This window comes from Miscanthus floridulus, chromosome 13, assembly GCF_019320115.1.
Source record: "Miscanthus floridulus cultivar M001 chromosome 13, ASM1932011v1, whole genome shotgun sequence".
NCBI lineage: Eukaryota > Viridiplantae > Streptophyta > Magnoliopsida > Poales > Poaceae > Miscanthus > Miscanthus floridulus.
This window is the reverse complement of record NC_089592.1, coordinates 64,198,916-64,211,174: the sequence shown is the minus strand read 5'-3', so window position 1 is coordinate 64,211,174 and position 12,259 is coordinate 64,198,916. Positions and strand designations below refer to the sequence as shown.

Below are 12,259 nucleotides of genomic sequence, written 5' to 3'. Positions count from 1 at the left end.
AAGCATCACCCATCGCAGGATAAAGGCAGTTGATACAGTAGCCGTAATACATCTGCCCATCTGCAACAAGTGGGAATAAAACCCTGAGTACGGGAAGGTACTCAGCCAGACTTACCCGACATAACCAAAAATAAATGACACCAAGGATTATGAAGGGCTTTATAGTAGGGTAGCTGACTCATTTGCAAAAAGAAGCATTTTTAGTATTTCAAGAACCTTTCTAAAAGCATTATTGCCAAGTTAATTATTATTAACCTGTCAACTAGATTTGCACCTATACTAGAGTAAACATATGATTAAGCAGGTAATGATAACCAATGATCATTAAACAACTTCCATACTGTCATATTCATTATAACTATCCAAGTGTTCCATAACATTTACTACGATGAAGTAACTCAAGTCAAGTGCTCACTATCCAGGAGCGATGGCGATTCGAATCGATTCCTAACCAGCTGGTGATTTATTCCTTACACAAACCTCACTCACCTGCTAAAGTGAGATATTGATCACCGAGTCAACTTTCCAGGAATCTCGAGTTTGCCAGGAACCACATGTACCCAGGGGCCGACCGACTGCACTTTGGTCTTATCATCCTGCCCCCGTGTCCTACCACACCTGCTCCGGTACAGTGCGTTGCGGGCAATCTACTCGGCCTGAAAAATCTCCCAGCTTTGCGGTCGGAAGGTACTTTATCCGGCCAGCTAAATGTAAGGCATGTGTTCAACATGACTTGAGGCCCAACAACGGTCGGTCCTTAATCGACACAGACGGAAGCACTACAGTCCAAAACTCTGCAAGTCTCCGTCCGGTCTCAACTTCATTTAACACTTAGTTATACCATGACTTCATAGTCATCCAAGCAGATCCAGGTAACCACCTATAGCTCGCAGGTGACAGGAAATCACCTGACTTCTACCGGTCTAAGCCAGCTAAGCATTGACTCGACTGTGGATACCAGGGTATCAAGGATATAGTATAACAAAGGTAAGCAAGGTATAATGCAGCAACGGTTGTAAACAACTCCTGAACGTAATGCATTAATTTAAAGTAAAGTATTTAATTAAATCATTGCAAACCGGGAGAAAAATGCTCCGGGGCTTGCCTCTCTCGAAGGAGCTCGGACGGTGATCGGGGCACTCCGGAAGTTCCTCAACGTCCTCCTCGTCGGCTTCTGGCATTTCCTGCTGCTATACCTCGAGCTGCTCCTCTGGCTCCTCGGGTATGACGACTGGGTTCTCGATTTGCGATCCTGTATGATGCAATGCGCGTAAGTGATTATGCAAACGTTGCATTGAAGGAGATGAATGCAATGGATATGTTTAATGCAAGGTAGTCAACATCATCCACGAAACTATAATATAAGCACATGTCATCTACTGCATTCTCTTCTACTACTAATATGTTTAAGTCAACACCCTTATCAAATGCTTCAAAGATACACCAAAGCTATTATTATTAACTAATCTTGTATTAAAGAGAATTATTTTATTTCCTTTTAAACTAGGGCTACAACAGTAATCTATATTTCTGATGCTTATAAAAATCTAAGAAAATTACAGTAGCATAATACTATCCTAAACAGACTACCATAAAAATTTCATGGCATTTGGATAAGTAAACTATCCTACACAAAAATGACAAGCTATAGCATAAAAATGCGCATGAAATTACTTTGTACTATGAAAAGTGTCAAACAACAGAATTAATATTTTTCCTAGGTTCTTCATAGCCTATAATGACTGTCCAAAAATTATCACATGCATGTTTTATACAAAGTTTGCTCTCTAGCAAAAATAACAAAATTCAGCCATTAAAGGCACTTGAACTACACCTCCCAATTTTTCTACAAAACATGCATGGAATATATTTTTCACAGAAAGTAAATCACTTAAGGAAACTAACAAAACTGGAATCATATTTTTCTGAGGTATATTCTATTTACTAGACATTTTCTCAGAAATCAGCATTTAGTTACTTTAAATAAAGCTACACCTAAAAGTATCACAAACTTGACATGCAGTATTTTTAACAGATAGATCTAGTCACAAGAAGCATAACAAAATTTGTTCCAACCAATTTGGAGCTAAAAGGAGTACACAACCATTTTCTAAAGCATTTAAATAGAATTCTGAAAAATCATTTTTGAAACCCTTTTAAACTTTATGCTCAAAACTGCTAGATGCACCCGGTTATCCACCCACAACCCACGCCAGAGAGACAGACAGGCAGGACCCAGCGGGTCAACCGGCCCCACTGGTCAGCCGATCGGAGGCAGGGGAGACCGGTTGACCGGCCACCGCTCGACGACGGCGAGCAGTCCGGCGAAGGGAGTGGCACCAACGTGCACAGCACACTGCCCCGCACCGATGGAAGTACAAAACAGACCCCCTAGCCATAACGGATGAGGTCGCCGGCGGCAATGGCGGTCGCGGCGGCGCTGCGCGAGGTACGCCGGCCAACTCCGGCCCTAGCGGCCCGCTCTGAGCTTGGCGTGAGCAATAAGGTGACGCAGGGAAACAGATGGAAGGGAGAGAAAGGAGTGAGCAGGCTCCGGTGTGCTTGGCCACGGCGAGCATGCACTCCGGCGAGGCGTCAGCCATGGCGGAGCTCGCAGAATCAGCAAAAGGGATCCTCAGCGGGGCTCGATTGACGCAGAAACTGGCGCAGCAGGTGCGGCTAAGCAAAGCGGGGCTCGTGGCTCACTGGAGGCGGCAACGACATGGAGGCGAGCGAGCTGAGCAGCGTCGACTCACCCTGCGGCAATGGCGGAGGCATGAGCTTAGCTCGGAGTGGACTGACGAGGCGAAAGGACGCGGGTGAAACAAATAAGCCAGCTGCGGGGCGCGTGGCGTCTTCGTGGCGGCGATGGCCTGACCGGTGGGGGCAGCGACGGCGTACGGCCACCACTTGGCCGCCACGGCCTGACGATGTCGGCCAGCTGGCCGGCCTAAACCGTCCATCAGAGACCGCCAAGACCGACTGACAGCGCGTTTTCGTTGCTTCCAAACTCCAAAACGGTGACGAGTTAGCAATTTCTCCTTGAAGCAAAGTTGTAGATCTACAATAGGGCTACAATTGTTCTATAGAAATCCTAAGCTAATTCGCAAAGGACAGAGAGTAAATTCATGTCAAAGTCGTGTCCATGAAACTGAAAAATGGGGTTTTGTACTTAGAAAATTTCTAAGTGTTGAAACCAACCCAAATTCTGACTTGTGGGACCATTTTGAGCATGTTGTGCATATTTTCATGACTTGGTCACAAAATAACTTTTGTTCCTTATAAAATTTTCTACAACTTTGCTTTAGGTTGCTTAGACATGCAAACATTCTAAGTGGTAGTTTTTGAACAGTCAAACCAAAAAGTCCTAAGGTCAAAACAAGTCAAACCATGATTTGAAATCTTAATTGGGCAAAATGATCAACATGAACATTGTTCCTAATGACTTTCTAAGCATAGCTAAGATTTTTAATAATATATTTAGCTATACCACACATTAGTCATACAATAATCAAGCACTAAAGGTACTGAAATGATGAAAAATACTTGAAATGATACTCTTGTTTCATAATCATGTTTCACATGTTTCAAGTGAGATATGCTCAGGAATGGATGAATGATGCTCATGAACATGAAATGCAAGTGCAATTAGGCAAGAATAACACCAGGGTGTTACAGCTCCTCCCTACACGTGCTACGGGCTCTGCGCTCTGCGTTATGGGTGGTCGGCAGCGGCTCCTTGGTCAGGCTTGTTCCTCCTACACATGCACGGGTTCCGCGCTCGACGTTATGGACTATGGGCTAGCTAGGGCTAGAGACTCAGGTACACACTAACTGTTCGGGTGGTTTATATTAAACATAAATATATTTTCACGCCAACTGATCGTCGAACTGCATACGCTATTTCATCACCATTGCTGATTTTTCTCCATAGTTTATTTATTTGTGCGTCATGTACTACCCGTTCTATATGTTTGCATTGCAGGATCATCGTCTAGGCGATCGAATCACCTGGTGCTCGGGCTTCCCCACTGATCAACTGGTCAGACCACTCGGTTCATGGACTCCGTCGCCGACCAGTTGATTGGACTGTTCGCCGCTCGTGCTTCATCGCCAGCTACACCAGTTACTCCTCAGCGCTCGGATTCTTCGTGCTCGAGGACTAAGTGGGCACACTTCACCGCACGGATGTCATTAGCTACGTCGGTGCTCAGACCTCGCCGCCTACGCCAAGGACTCCTCGGTGCTCGGACATCGCCACCTACGCTGGGGACTCCTCGGTGCTCGGACCTTGCCGCCTACGCCAGGGACTCCTAGCTCCTCGGTGCTCGGACATCGCCAGCGACGCCGGGGACTTCTCGCTCCTCGGTGCTTGGACATCGCCAGCGACATCGGGGACTCCTCACTCCTCGGTGCTCGGTCATCACCAGCGACGCTGGGGACTCCTCGCTCCTTGGTGCTCGGACATCGCCACAACGCCGAGGACTCCTCGCTCCTCGGTGCTCGGTCATCGCCAGCGACGTCGGGGACTCCTCGCTCCTCGGTGCTTGGTCATCGCTAGGGACGCCGAGGACTCCTCGCTCCTTGGTGCTTGGATATCACCAGCGACGTCGGGGACTCCTCGCTCCTCGGTGCTCGGTCATCGCCAGCGATGGGGACTCCTCGCTCCTTGGTGCTCGGTCATCGCCAGCGACGCCAGGGACTCCTCTCTCCTTGGTGCTCGGTCATCGCCAGCGACGCCAGGGCTCCTCGCTCCTCGGTGCTCTCTCATCGCTAGCGACGCTGGGGACTCCTCACTCCTCGGTGCTCGGTCATCGCCAGCGACACCGGGGACTCCTCCCTCCTCGGTGCTCGGACCTTGCCGCCTACGCCGAGGACTCCTTGGTGCTCGGACCTCGCCGCCTACGCCGAGGACTCCTCGGTGCTCGAACCTTGCCGCCTACGCCTAGGTCTCCTCGGTGCTCGGACATCGCCGCCTACGCCGAGGACTCCTCGGTGCTCGAACCTCGCCGCCTACGTCGAGGACTCCTCGGTGCTCGGACATCGCCAGCAACGCTGGAGACTCCTCACTCCTCGGTGCTCGGTCATCGCCAACGACGTCGGGGACTCCTCGCTCCTCGGCTCTCGGTCATCGTCGCCTAAGCCGGGGACTCCTCGAAGCTCGGTCATCGCCAGCGACGCCGGGGACTCCTCGCTTCTCGGTGCTTGATCATCGCCGCCTACGCCAAGGACTCCTCTCTCCTCATTTCTCGGTCATCGCCAGCTACGCTGGAAACTCCCTGGGTGGTCAGACATCGCCGGCTACGTCGGGGACTCCTTGGTGCTCAGATCTTGCTACGTCTCGTCGGTGTGCTATCAATCTGCTCCATGCTGCTCAGATCAGGGTGCTGATCTTGGGCAGCACGTCTAGGGTCTTGATACGTGCATGTCAGACGACGTCGGCAAGCTTTTAGACTTCTTTGACCTTGCTACAAGATTCATTCTTCATCTTTCAGTAGGCTCGGGGACTAAGTGGGCACACTTCACCTTACGGTGAATGTGCTTGTTCTCATCTCGACGCTATGCCCGGGGACTGGCTGCCTGCTCGGCTGATCTTTTACTTTATGACCCTGGCACCACGTGACTATGTCACCTACTGTCAGGCTCGGGGACTAGCTGTGGGGGTATGGCCTCCAAGACATGGGCCGCACCATCGGAGGTGGCTTAGCCCACAAGATCAAGGCGTGTACGGCGCTGCTCGGCGTGCACCGCAAGACATTGTATAGTATCAAATAGGATACTTACCTTGTAACCCTACCTCCTCTAGAGTATATAAGAAGAGGTAGGGGTCCCCTAGCGGATAGGCTACATCAAGCTACTTGGTCGTTCAGATCAATACAATACAATAAAGACACGGGACGTAGGGTATTACGTCGATCAGATAGCCCGAACCTGTCTAAATCGCTGTCTCTGCGCCTTGTGTCACCATCTGGTTCCTGATTACGCTTACCCCCACCGACAAATCTACCATCGCGGGATACCCCTCGGTGGACTGCCGAGCATATTATGTCGACAGTTGTCGTATGCTTCCGTCAGGATCCGAGCCCGAGAGCAAATGGCGGCGCCAACAACGCTATAAGATAAATATCGACGCCTACAACATTGTTAGGGCTCTGACCTGTCTGGAAGGGCCTAAAGCGATAGTCTTGTCATATCCTGACGGTACTTTTCTGCAGACGTGCAGGGTATGGTCATCGGTATTGCTGTTGACTTGAGTACCCTGCTTTATCTGCGCGCGTAGTTATGAAGGAGCAGCGCGTAGACATCGGGCGAGGCGGAGCCAGCCCTCGGACGTCGGGCAAGGCGGTGCCAGTCCCTGGATGTCGGACGAGGCGGAGTCTGCCCTCAGACGTGAGACGAGGCGGAGCCAGCTCCCAAACATCGGGCGAGGCGGAGTCAGTCCCCAGACGTCAGGCGAGGCCGAGCCAGCCCCCAGACGTCGGGAGAGGCCGAGCCAGCCCTCGGGGTCGGGCGAGACGGAGTCTGCCCTTAGACGTTGGGCAAGGCGGAGCCAGCCCCCGGGCGTCGAGCGAGGCGGAGGTAGCCCTCGGGGGTCGGACGAGACGAAATCTGTTCTTAGACGTCGGGCGAGGCGAAGCCAGTCCTCGGGGGTCAGGCAGGACGGAGTCTGCCCTTATACGTCGGGCGAGGCGGAGCCAGTCCTCGGGAGTCAGCTTGAGGCGGGGCCCATGGTCTCGGTGGACAGATGAGGAGTGACCCGGCAAGCGGTGTAGTCGCGCTCTTGATCGCGCGGATGAATCAACGTTGACGGTCATTAGCTCCTCCTCTTCGGATACCCTAATATTGGTCCCCAACAATGGTTATACTTATTTTATATGCTACTATCATAGTATTATATAATATACTAAAAAATATGTGCTCTTTTGAATTTTTTCACATAGTAAAGATCTGGAGTATCTTAATATTAGTACGTAACATACTCAAACCTATTATATATATATATATATATATATATATATATATATATATATATATATATATATATATATCAGCACTCAGCAGCAATTGAGATGCACAGTTTAGTCACTGTAGATTTAAACCCTGGATCTTCTACGCGTCGTAACAGCAGTTTCTTTTTTTTTTTCCAATTACCACCCGCAATCTTTGCTTCTTAACGATAACGATGGTAAATAAGGAGGATACGTGATTCGTCAAACAAGATTTATGGTCTCATAAATCGCTGTGGGCTCCCCGCTGGGAAAACAAACAAATAAAAATGGAACATTATTGGTGGCAATCGGTCATGCATGCCTATGGCATCCGCTGCAATTTTTCTGCATGTCGTGTGCCCCGTTGCTCTTCTTCACATGAGCGACGCCGCAACGGACGGACGGACCAGCCAAACTCGGCAGACAGCGCCGCAGATAACAAAGCCTATCCAAAACGCTACCAATCTTTTTTTCTTTAGATTTATACACTACATCCTAGACGTCCGTAACAAGCACGTATATTCACATTTATAAATATACATACGTAAACCCTACCTCTATAAACATCTTCGAAGGACTAAGCCGGTAGATCTTGAGATTTATGAAGTCACCACGGACGCCTTGTGTCGACGAGGACGTCGCCTACCACTAAAAGCATAACGCCATTAGCACCTCCGAATGATCCGAGCCGACAGATCTTGAGATTCACGAAGTCACCACGAACGCATCGCTGTCGACAGGGACGTCGCCTACCACTGAAAGCATAGCGCTGTTAAATCCTGAAATATACTAAGTTCAGAACTGAAACCCGAATAAATAGATTCAACAGTTCATAACTTAAACCTGAATAAATAGATTCGACCACGAGAAACCCAGCCTAACTAATCCACGATAAGTTCACCGAAACGCTACCAATCCATGACGATCCATGGTCCATGTGCAGCTGTGCACAGTGCCAGCACCAGCATCTTCTCTCTTCTCAGCTGCATCTCCCTTCCATCGATCGGGTTGACACAGAATGATGAGCGATCGCGCATCTTCTCCGTGCCCGATGCATGTGTCCCATTCCATGGCAGGTGAAGCGATGAAGGCCGCACGGGTAAGAGCAAAGTATAATTGCAGGTGTAAGCTGACTAAATGCTGAGGTGGAGGAGAGAGGGAAGGAGAGAGAGGAGAAGCGGGCTGTAAGCTTACAGCTGGTTTGGAGACAAAAATCAAGAAAGTCTATGAGAGAGACAAGTGTGCCATGTATTAACTGTAAAGAGCTGACTATTATATGAATGGGCTGAAAGAAGACTGCAAGAAACCTTACAGCCAGGCTGTATTATTAGCCTTGCTCTAAGGAGATGACACATGGACCCAAGTACAATAATTGTCCAATTTTTTAAGTACAATAATTGGAGTGAGCGACCACAGGATTCAGAGCAAAAAGACCAGACAAAAGCAGCCCATTACGCGAGCGTTCTGAGCTAACGATCAGGGACGACTATTATCTTTGCTAGCGGCTAGCGCGAGATGAAACAGGGAACCCAAACTATGATTGCTGGAGAGACTGTATGCATCATCTGTACTGCTCTGCTCGTCTTCCAATTAACAATAATTGCATTTTCTTAATGGCATTATTTAACCTATTCGCTTAGTGGTTTTAGTCAAGACTTATCAACTAGCCAACGGTGTTTTTCTCTCGCAACAAACCTCAGAAAACAATGGAATCTGACGGAGGTAGTCTAAAGTAAGTCCACACGTCAGCTAGTAGCTCTCAATGCCGTGCCCCAGCTACGTTTCGTTCCAAAAACGTGATTTTGCCTGAATAAGTCTCCAACCCGTGAGTAGTGAAGTTTGAGCAGTTTGTGGGTCGTTGTTCTGAAGCTGTGAGAGTGGTGTGGCCGTGTGGTTTTTTCCACTTAAAAAACTCAACCGGCTCTTGTTTTTATTTTATCTTTCTAATAAAAATTGCTTTAAAGATTTTGCCGTCCTCTTGGGGAAAAAATCTACGCCCTGCCGATGCCTTTCTCGGCGAGAGCGGCGGTGCGGACGCCGAGGCTGGAGGGCTCGGAAAGAGACCAGACACGAGACGGGCCACCACCGGTGATACGCTATCCATCCAGCGCCCCCGCCGCGCGCCAGCGCCACACGTTTTGAGACGGAAACGAGCAGATGGAGGTCAGCCGGTCAGGTGATCAGGTCCCAGTGGTCCTCTGCGCCAGATCACTGGCTGCCGAGGCCCGAGGGAGATCTCCTCTCCCGTGCCGCCGGCTGCTATCAGCGCGACGCGATCGATCTTGATTCCTGACAGAGGTGTCTCGACTCTCGACACACTTCTTTGCATAATGGCACATATTTTGTCAGCTGGTCCTCACTCTGATTTTGAACGATGAATTACTGAGAACCCCCAGTCAAAACAAGCTTACAGTTCACAACACTCAATGCCCGTGTATCACTCTGTAGCACAACTTCACGTTTGTCAGTTTCCGAACTGATAAACCTGATTAATACTGATTTGGTGTGCGAGAAAAATATTATTAGCTAGTTAATAAGCCCCGACCGAAACCATCGACCGAACAGGAGAAACGATTCAAACATTTCAGACGAGGCTTGCCTACCAACGCTGTCATAAAAAAATCTAACTGTTTGTTGAGTGCAAACATGCAAGCCTTGCCTCTGGAGCAATGAAGAAGGAAATTGACGCATCTTTGAGCCTATTCAATAAACTTGTACCGGCACATACAGGCATCACCAATAATGCAGGGATAATGGAGTAGATTAAGACACGGAATATTCAGATCAGCAAAAACAAACTCGTCCTTTTCACTTGCCTGACAAGTCATGGCTGATTTGCTGTGTTCAGAAAAAATACTGAAAAAGTAAGGCTTATAAGCCGCACGGCGTCACACGACGGCGGTGGCGGCGGGCTGGGGGTCGGCCGCCCAGACGATGTCCTTCAGCGCCGGCCGGAGCTCCTCGCTGCAGAAGGAGCGGTACTCGAGCGTGTCGCCGCCGTCCTTCTTGACGTCGACCACGAGCACGGACGGCGCCACGCTGAAGATGTCGGCCGCCACGGCTAGGCGGCCCTTGCGGCCCCCGCGCTCCGCGCCCTCGAGCCGCACGCCGCGGGCGCCGCTCTTGGTCACCCGCATCCGCCCGCCGCCGCGGGCGGCCACCTCCTCGAGACGGGAGACAACGCCGCTCGCGGACTCCCGTGTCGCGAACCGCATGTCCCGGTGGCCCCTTGCGGAGGAACTGCCTTCCACATCGAACAGCGGCGAGAGGTCGAACCCCGCGGACAGGGAAATCAGGTGGAAAGCGTTCAGCGTCTCCGGCGGCTCGTCCTTGTCGCCGCTGTCCTTTGCGGAGCAGACAGGCTCGGCGGCGGCGGCTGCTTTGACGGGCTTCCCGATGGACGGCTTGTTGAACCACGGCGTCTCGACGATCTGGGCGATGGTGATGCGGGTGTCGGGGTTGGGGTCGAGCAGCTTGGGGATGAGCCTGCGCGCCTCGGTAGATAGCCACGGCGGGCACCGGTAGTCGCCGCGGCTCATCTTCCTGAACATGGCGGCGATGTTGTCCTCCGGGAACGGTAGCGACCCGGCGAGGAGAACGTAGAGGATGACGCCGCACGACCAGATGTCGGCCTTGGCGCCGTCGTAGCCCTTGTTCCGGAACACCTCCGGCGCGACGTACCCCGGCGTGCCGCAGAGCGTGTGCAGCAGCCCGTCGCTGCGCGCGTGGTCGGCGAGCGCGCTGAGGCCAAAGTCGACGACCTTGAGGTTCCCGGCCTCGTCGATGAGGAGGTTCTCCGGCTTGAGATCGCGGTGGTACACGCCCCGCGCGTGGCAGAAGTCGACGGCGGAGATGAGCTGGCGGAAGTAGCGGCGCGCGAGGTCCTCCTTGACGCGGCCGGCGCGCACGATCCGCGCGAAGAGCTCCCCGCCGCGGACGAGCTCGAGCGCGAGGTAGATCTTGGAGCGCGTGGCCATCACCTCGTGGAGCTCCACGATGTTTGGGTGGGACACGCGCTTCATCACGGCGATCTCGCGCTTGATCTGCTCCATCATGCCCGCGCGCAGCACCTTGTCCTTGACGAGCACCTTCACCGCCACGCCGCGCCCGGTGCGCAGGTCCCGCGCCGCGTGGACGCGCCCGAAGTTGCCGTGCCCCAGCACGCGGCCCAGCTCGTAGCGGCCCTGCAGCACCCCGCCCTTCACCTCCGCCGTCTCCCCCTCACCCATGCCTGAAGCCTGATCGATGGATCGATCCCCTACTAGAAATGACCGAGCTAGCTGTATCTGGAAACTACCCTACTACGACGACTAGCAGATGGAAGGAAGGATGGATGGGGTCTACCCGTCCTCAACGTGCTTGCGGTGGCAGGTTCGGTCGCCGCGCAGCTGGCTCTGGCCGGCGACGTCAGTGCCTGAGCGCCGCCTCATCGCTCCGCATTCCCTGGGGGGGCGCCGGGGCGCTCGTCTCGCCGCCGGGGAGTAGATCGGCAGGTGCGAGAAGGAAGCACGGGGCCGCGGTGGCTTTGCGTGGCGAGGGGAAGTCGATCTCCGTGTGGGAATGGCTCACCCCCGCAGCGGCCCGGCTATTATAATGGGTGGGCTAGGGCGGCGGTACAGGGGCCTACTAGTACTAGGGCCCTAGAGCCGTAGGCGGTGGCCACACGACGTTCTCGTGAGCCGGACGATGTGGATCAGACGGTGAGGGTAGTATGCTAGCAGTAACAGGGGCTTTTGATGGCTGCGGTTGTTGGGATGCGTCGGACGCCGCGGAGTCAGCAGACTCTGGTGGTAAACGATCGAAAGATTTTAGTGTGAACAATATTTTTCTTTTATATAAATTAATTAACAGTATTTCTTTGTGAATCGGCGATCAAACGAATCAACCAACCGACAGGAAGAGGCTGCTGATTGAAGGGCTGGCTGGACCGTGTGACGCGGGACGGACGGCCTGATTGGGGGAGGCTGACGGCTACCTACGGGACGAGGGGGGAAGGAAACCCGTTGCGGGATCGCACCATGGTTCGCGTGGTACAACGAAAACCGCGGGTCGGTAATGCAGAGTTGCAAACGCAGGAACCGAACGGTGGCATGGAAACCCGTTGCAGTTGCAGTTGCAGTTGCAGTTGCAGTTGTGCAGTACAGCACCATGGTTCGCGTGGTATGGCCGGTACTGCGAAGTCGCAACGCAGGAACGTCGAGGACTAACGGAGCAACGGTGTCTACGGTACAGTCCAAGGATCACCGTATGGTGCTTTCTGACATATTTTT

General features: G+C 52.1%; 1 protein-coding gene across 1 annotated transcript; it reads right to left on the bottom strand.

The window, feature by feature from the left end:
• Positions 1-9,661: 9,661 nt before the first annotated feature.
• LOC136500827 (CBL-interacting protein kinase 6-like) lies at positions 9,662-11,568 on the bottom strand. Its single transcript, XM_066496280.1, has one exon. It carries the CDS (start codon positions 11,216-11,218, stop codon positions 9,878-9,880), a length of 1,341 nt encoding a protein of 446 aa, XP_066352377.1. The 5' UTR covers positions 11,219-11,568; the 3' UTR covers positions 9,662-9,877.
• Positions 11,569-12,259: the final 691 nt, after the last annotated feature.

Excerpts from the sequence above, each read along its gene's own strand:
- LOC136500827 (XM_066496280.1), bottom strand. The coding sequence starts at position 11,218 with ATGGGTGAGGGGGAGACGGCGGAGGTGAAGGGCGGGGTGCTGCAGGGC.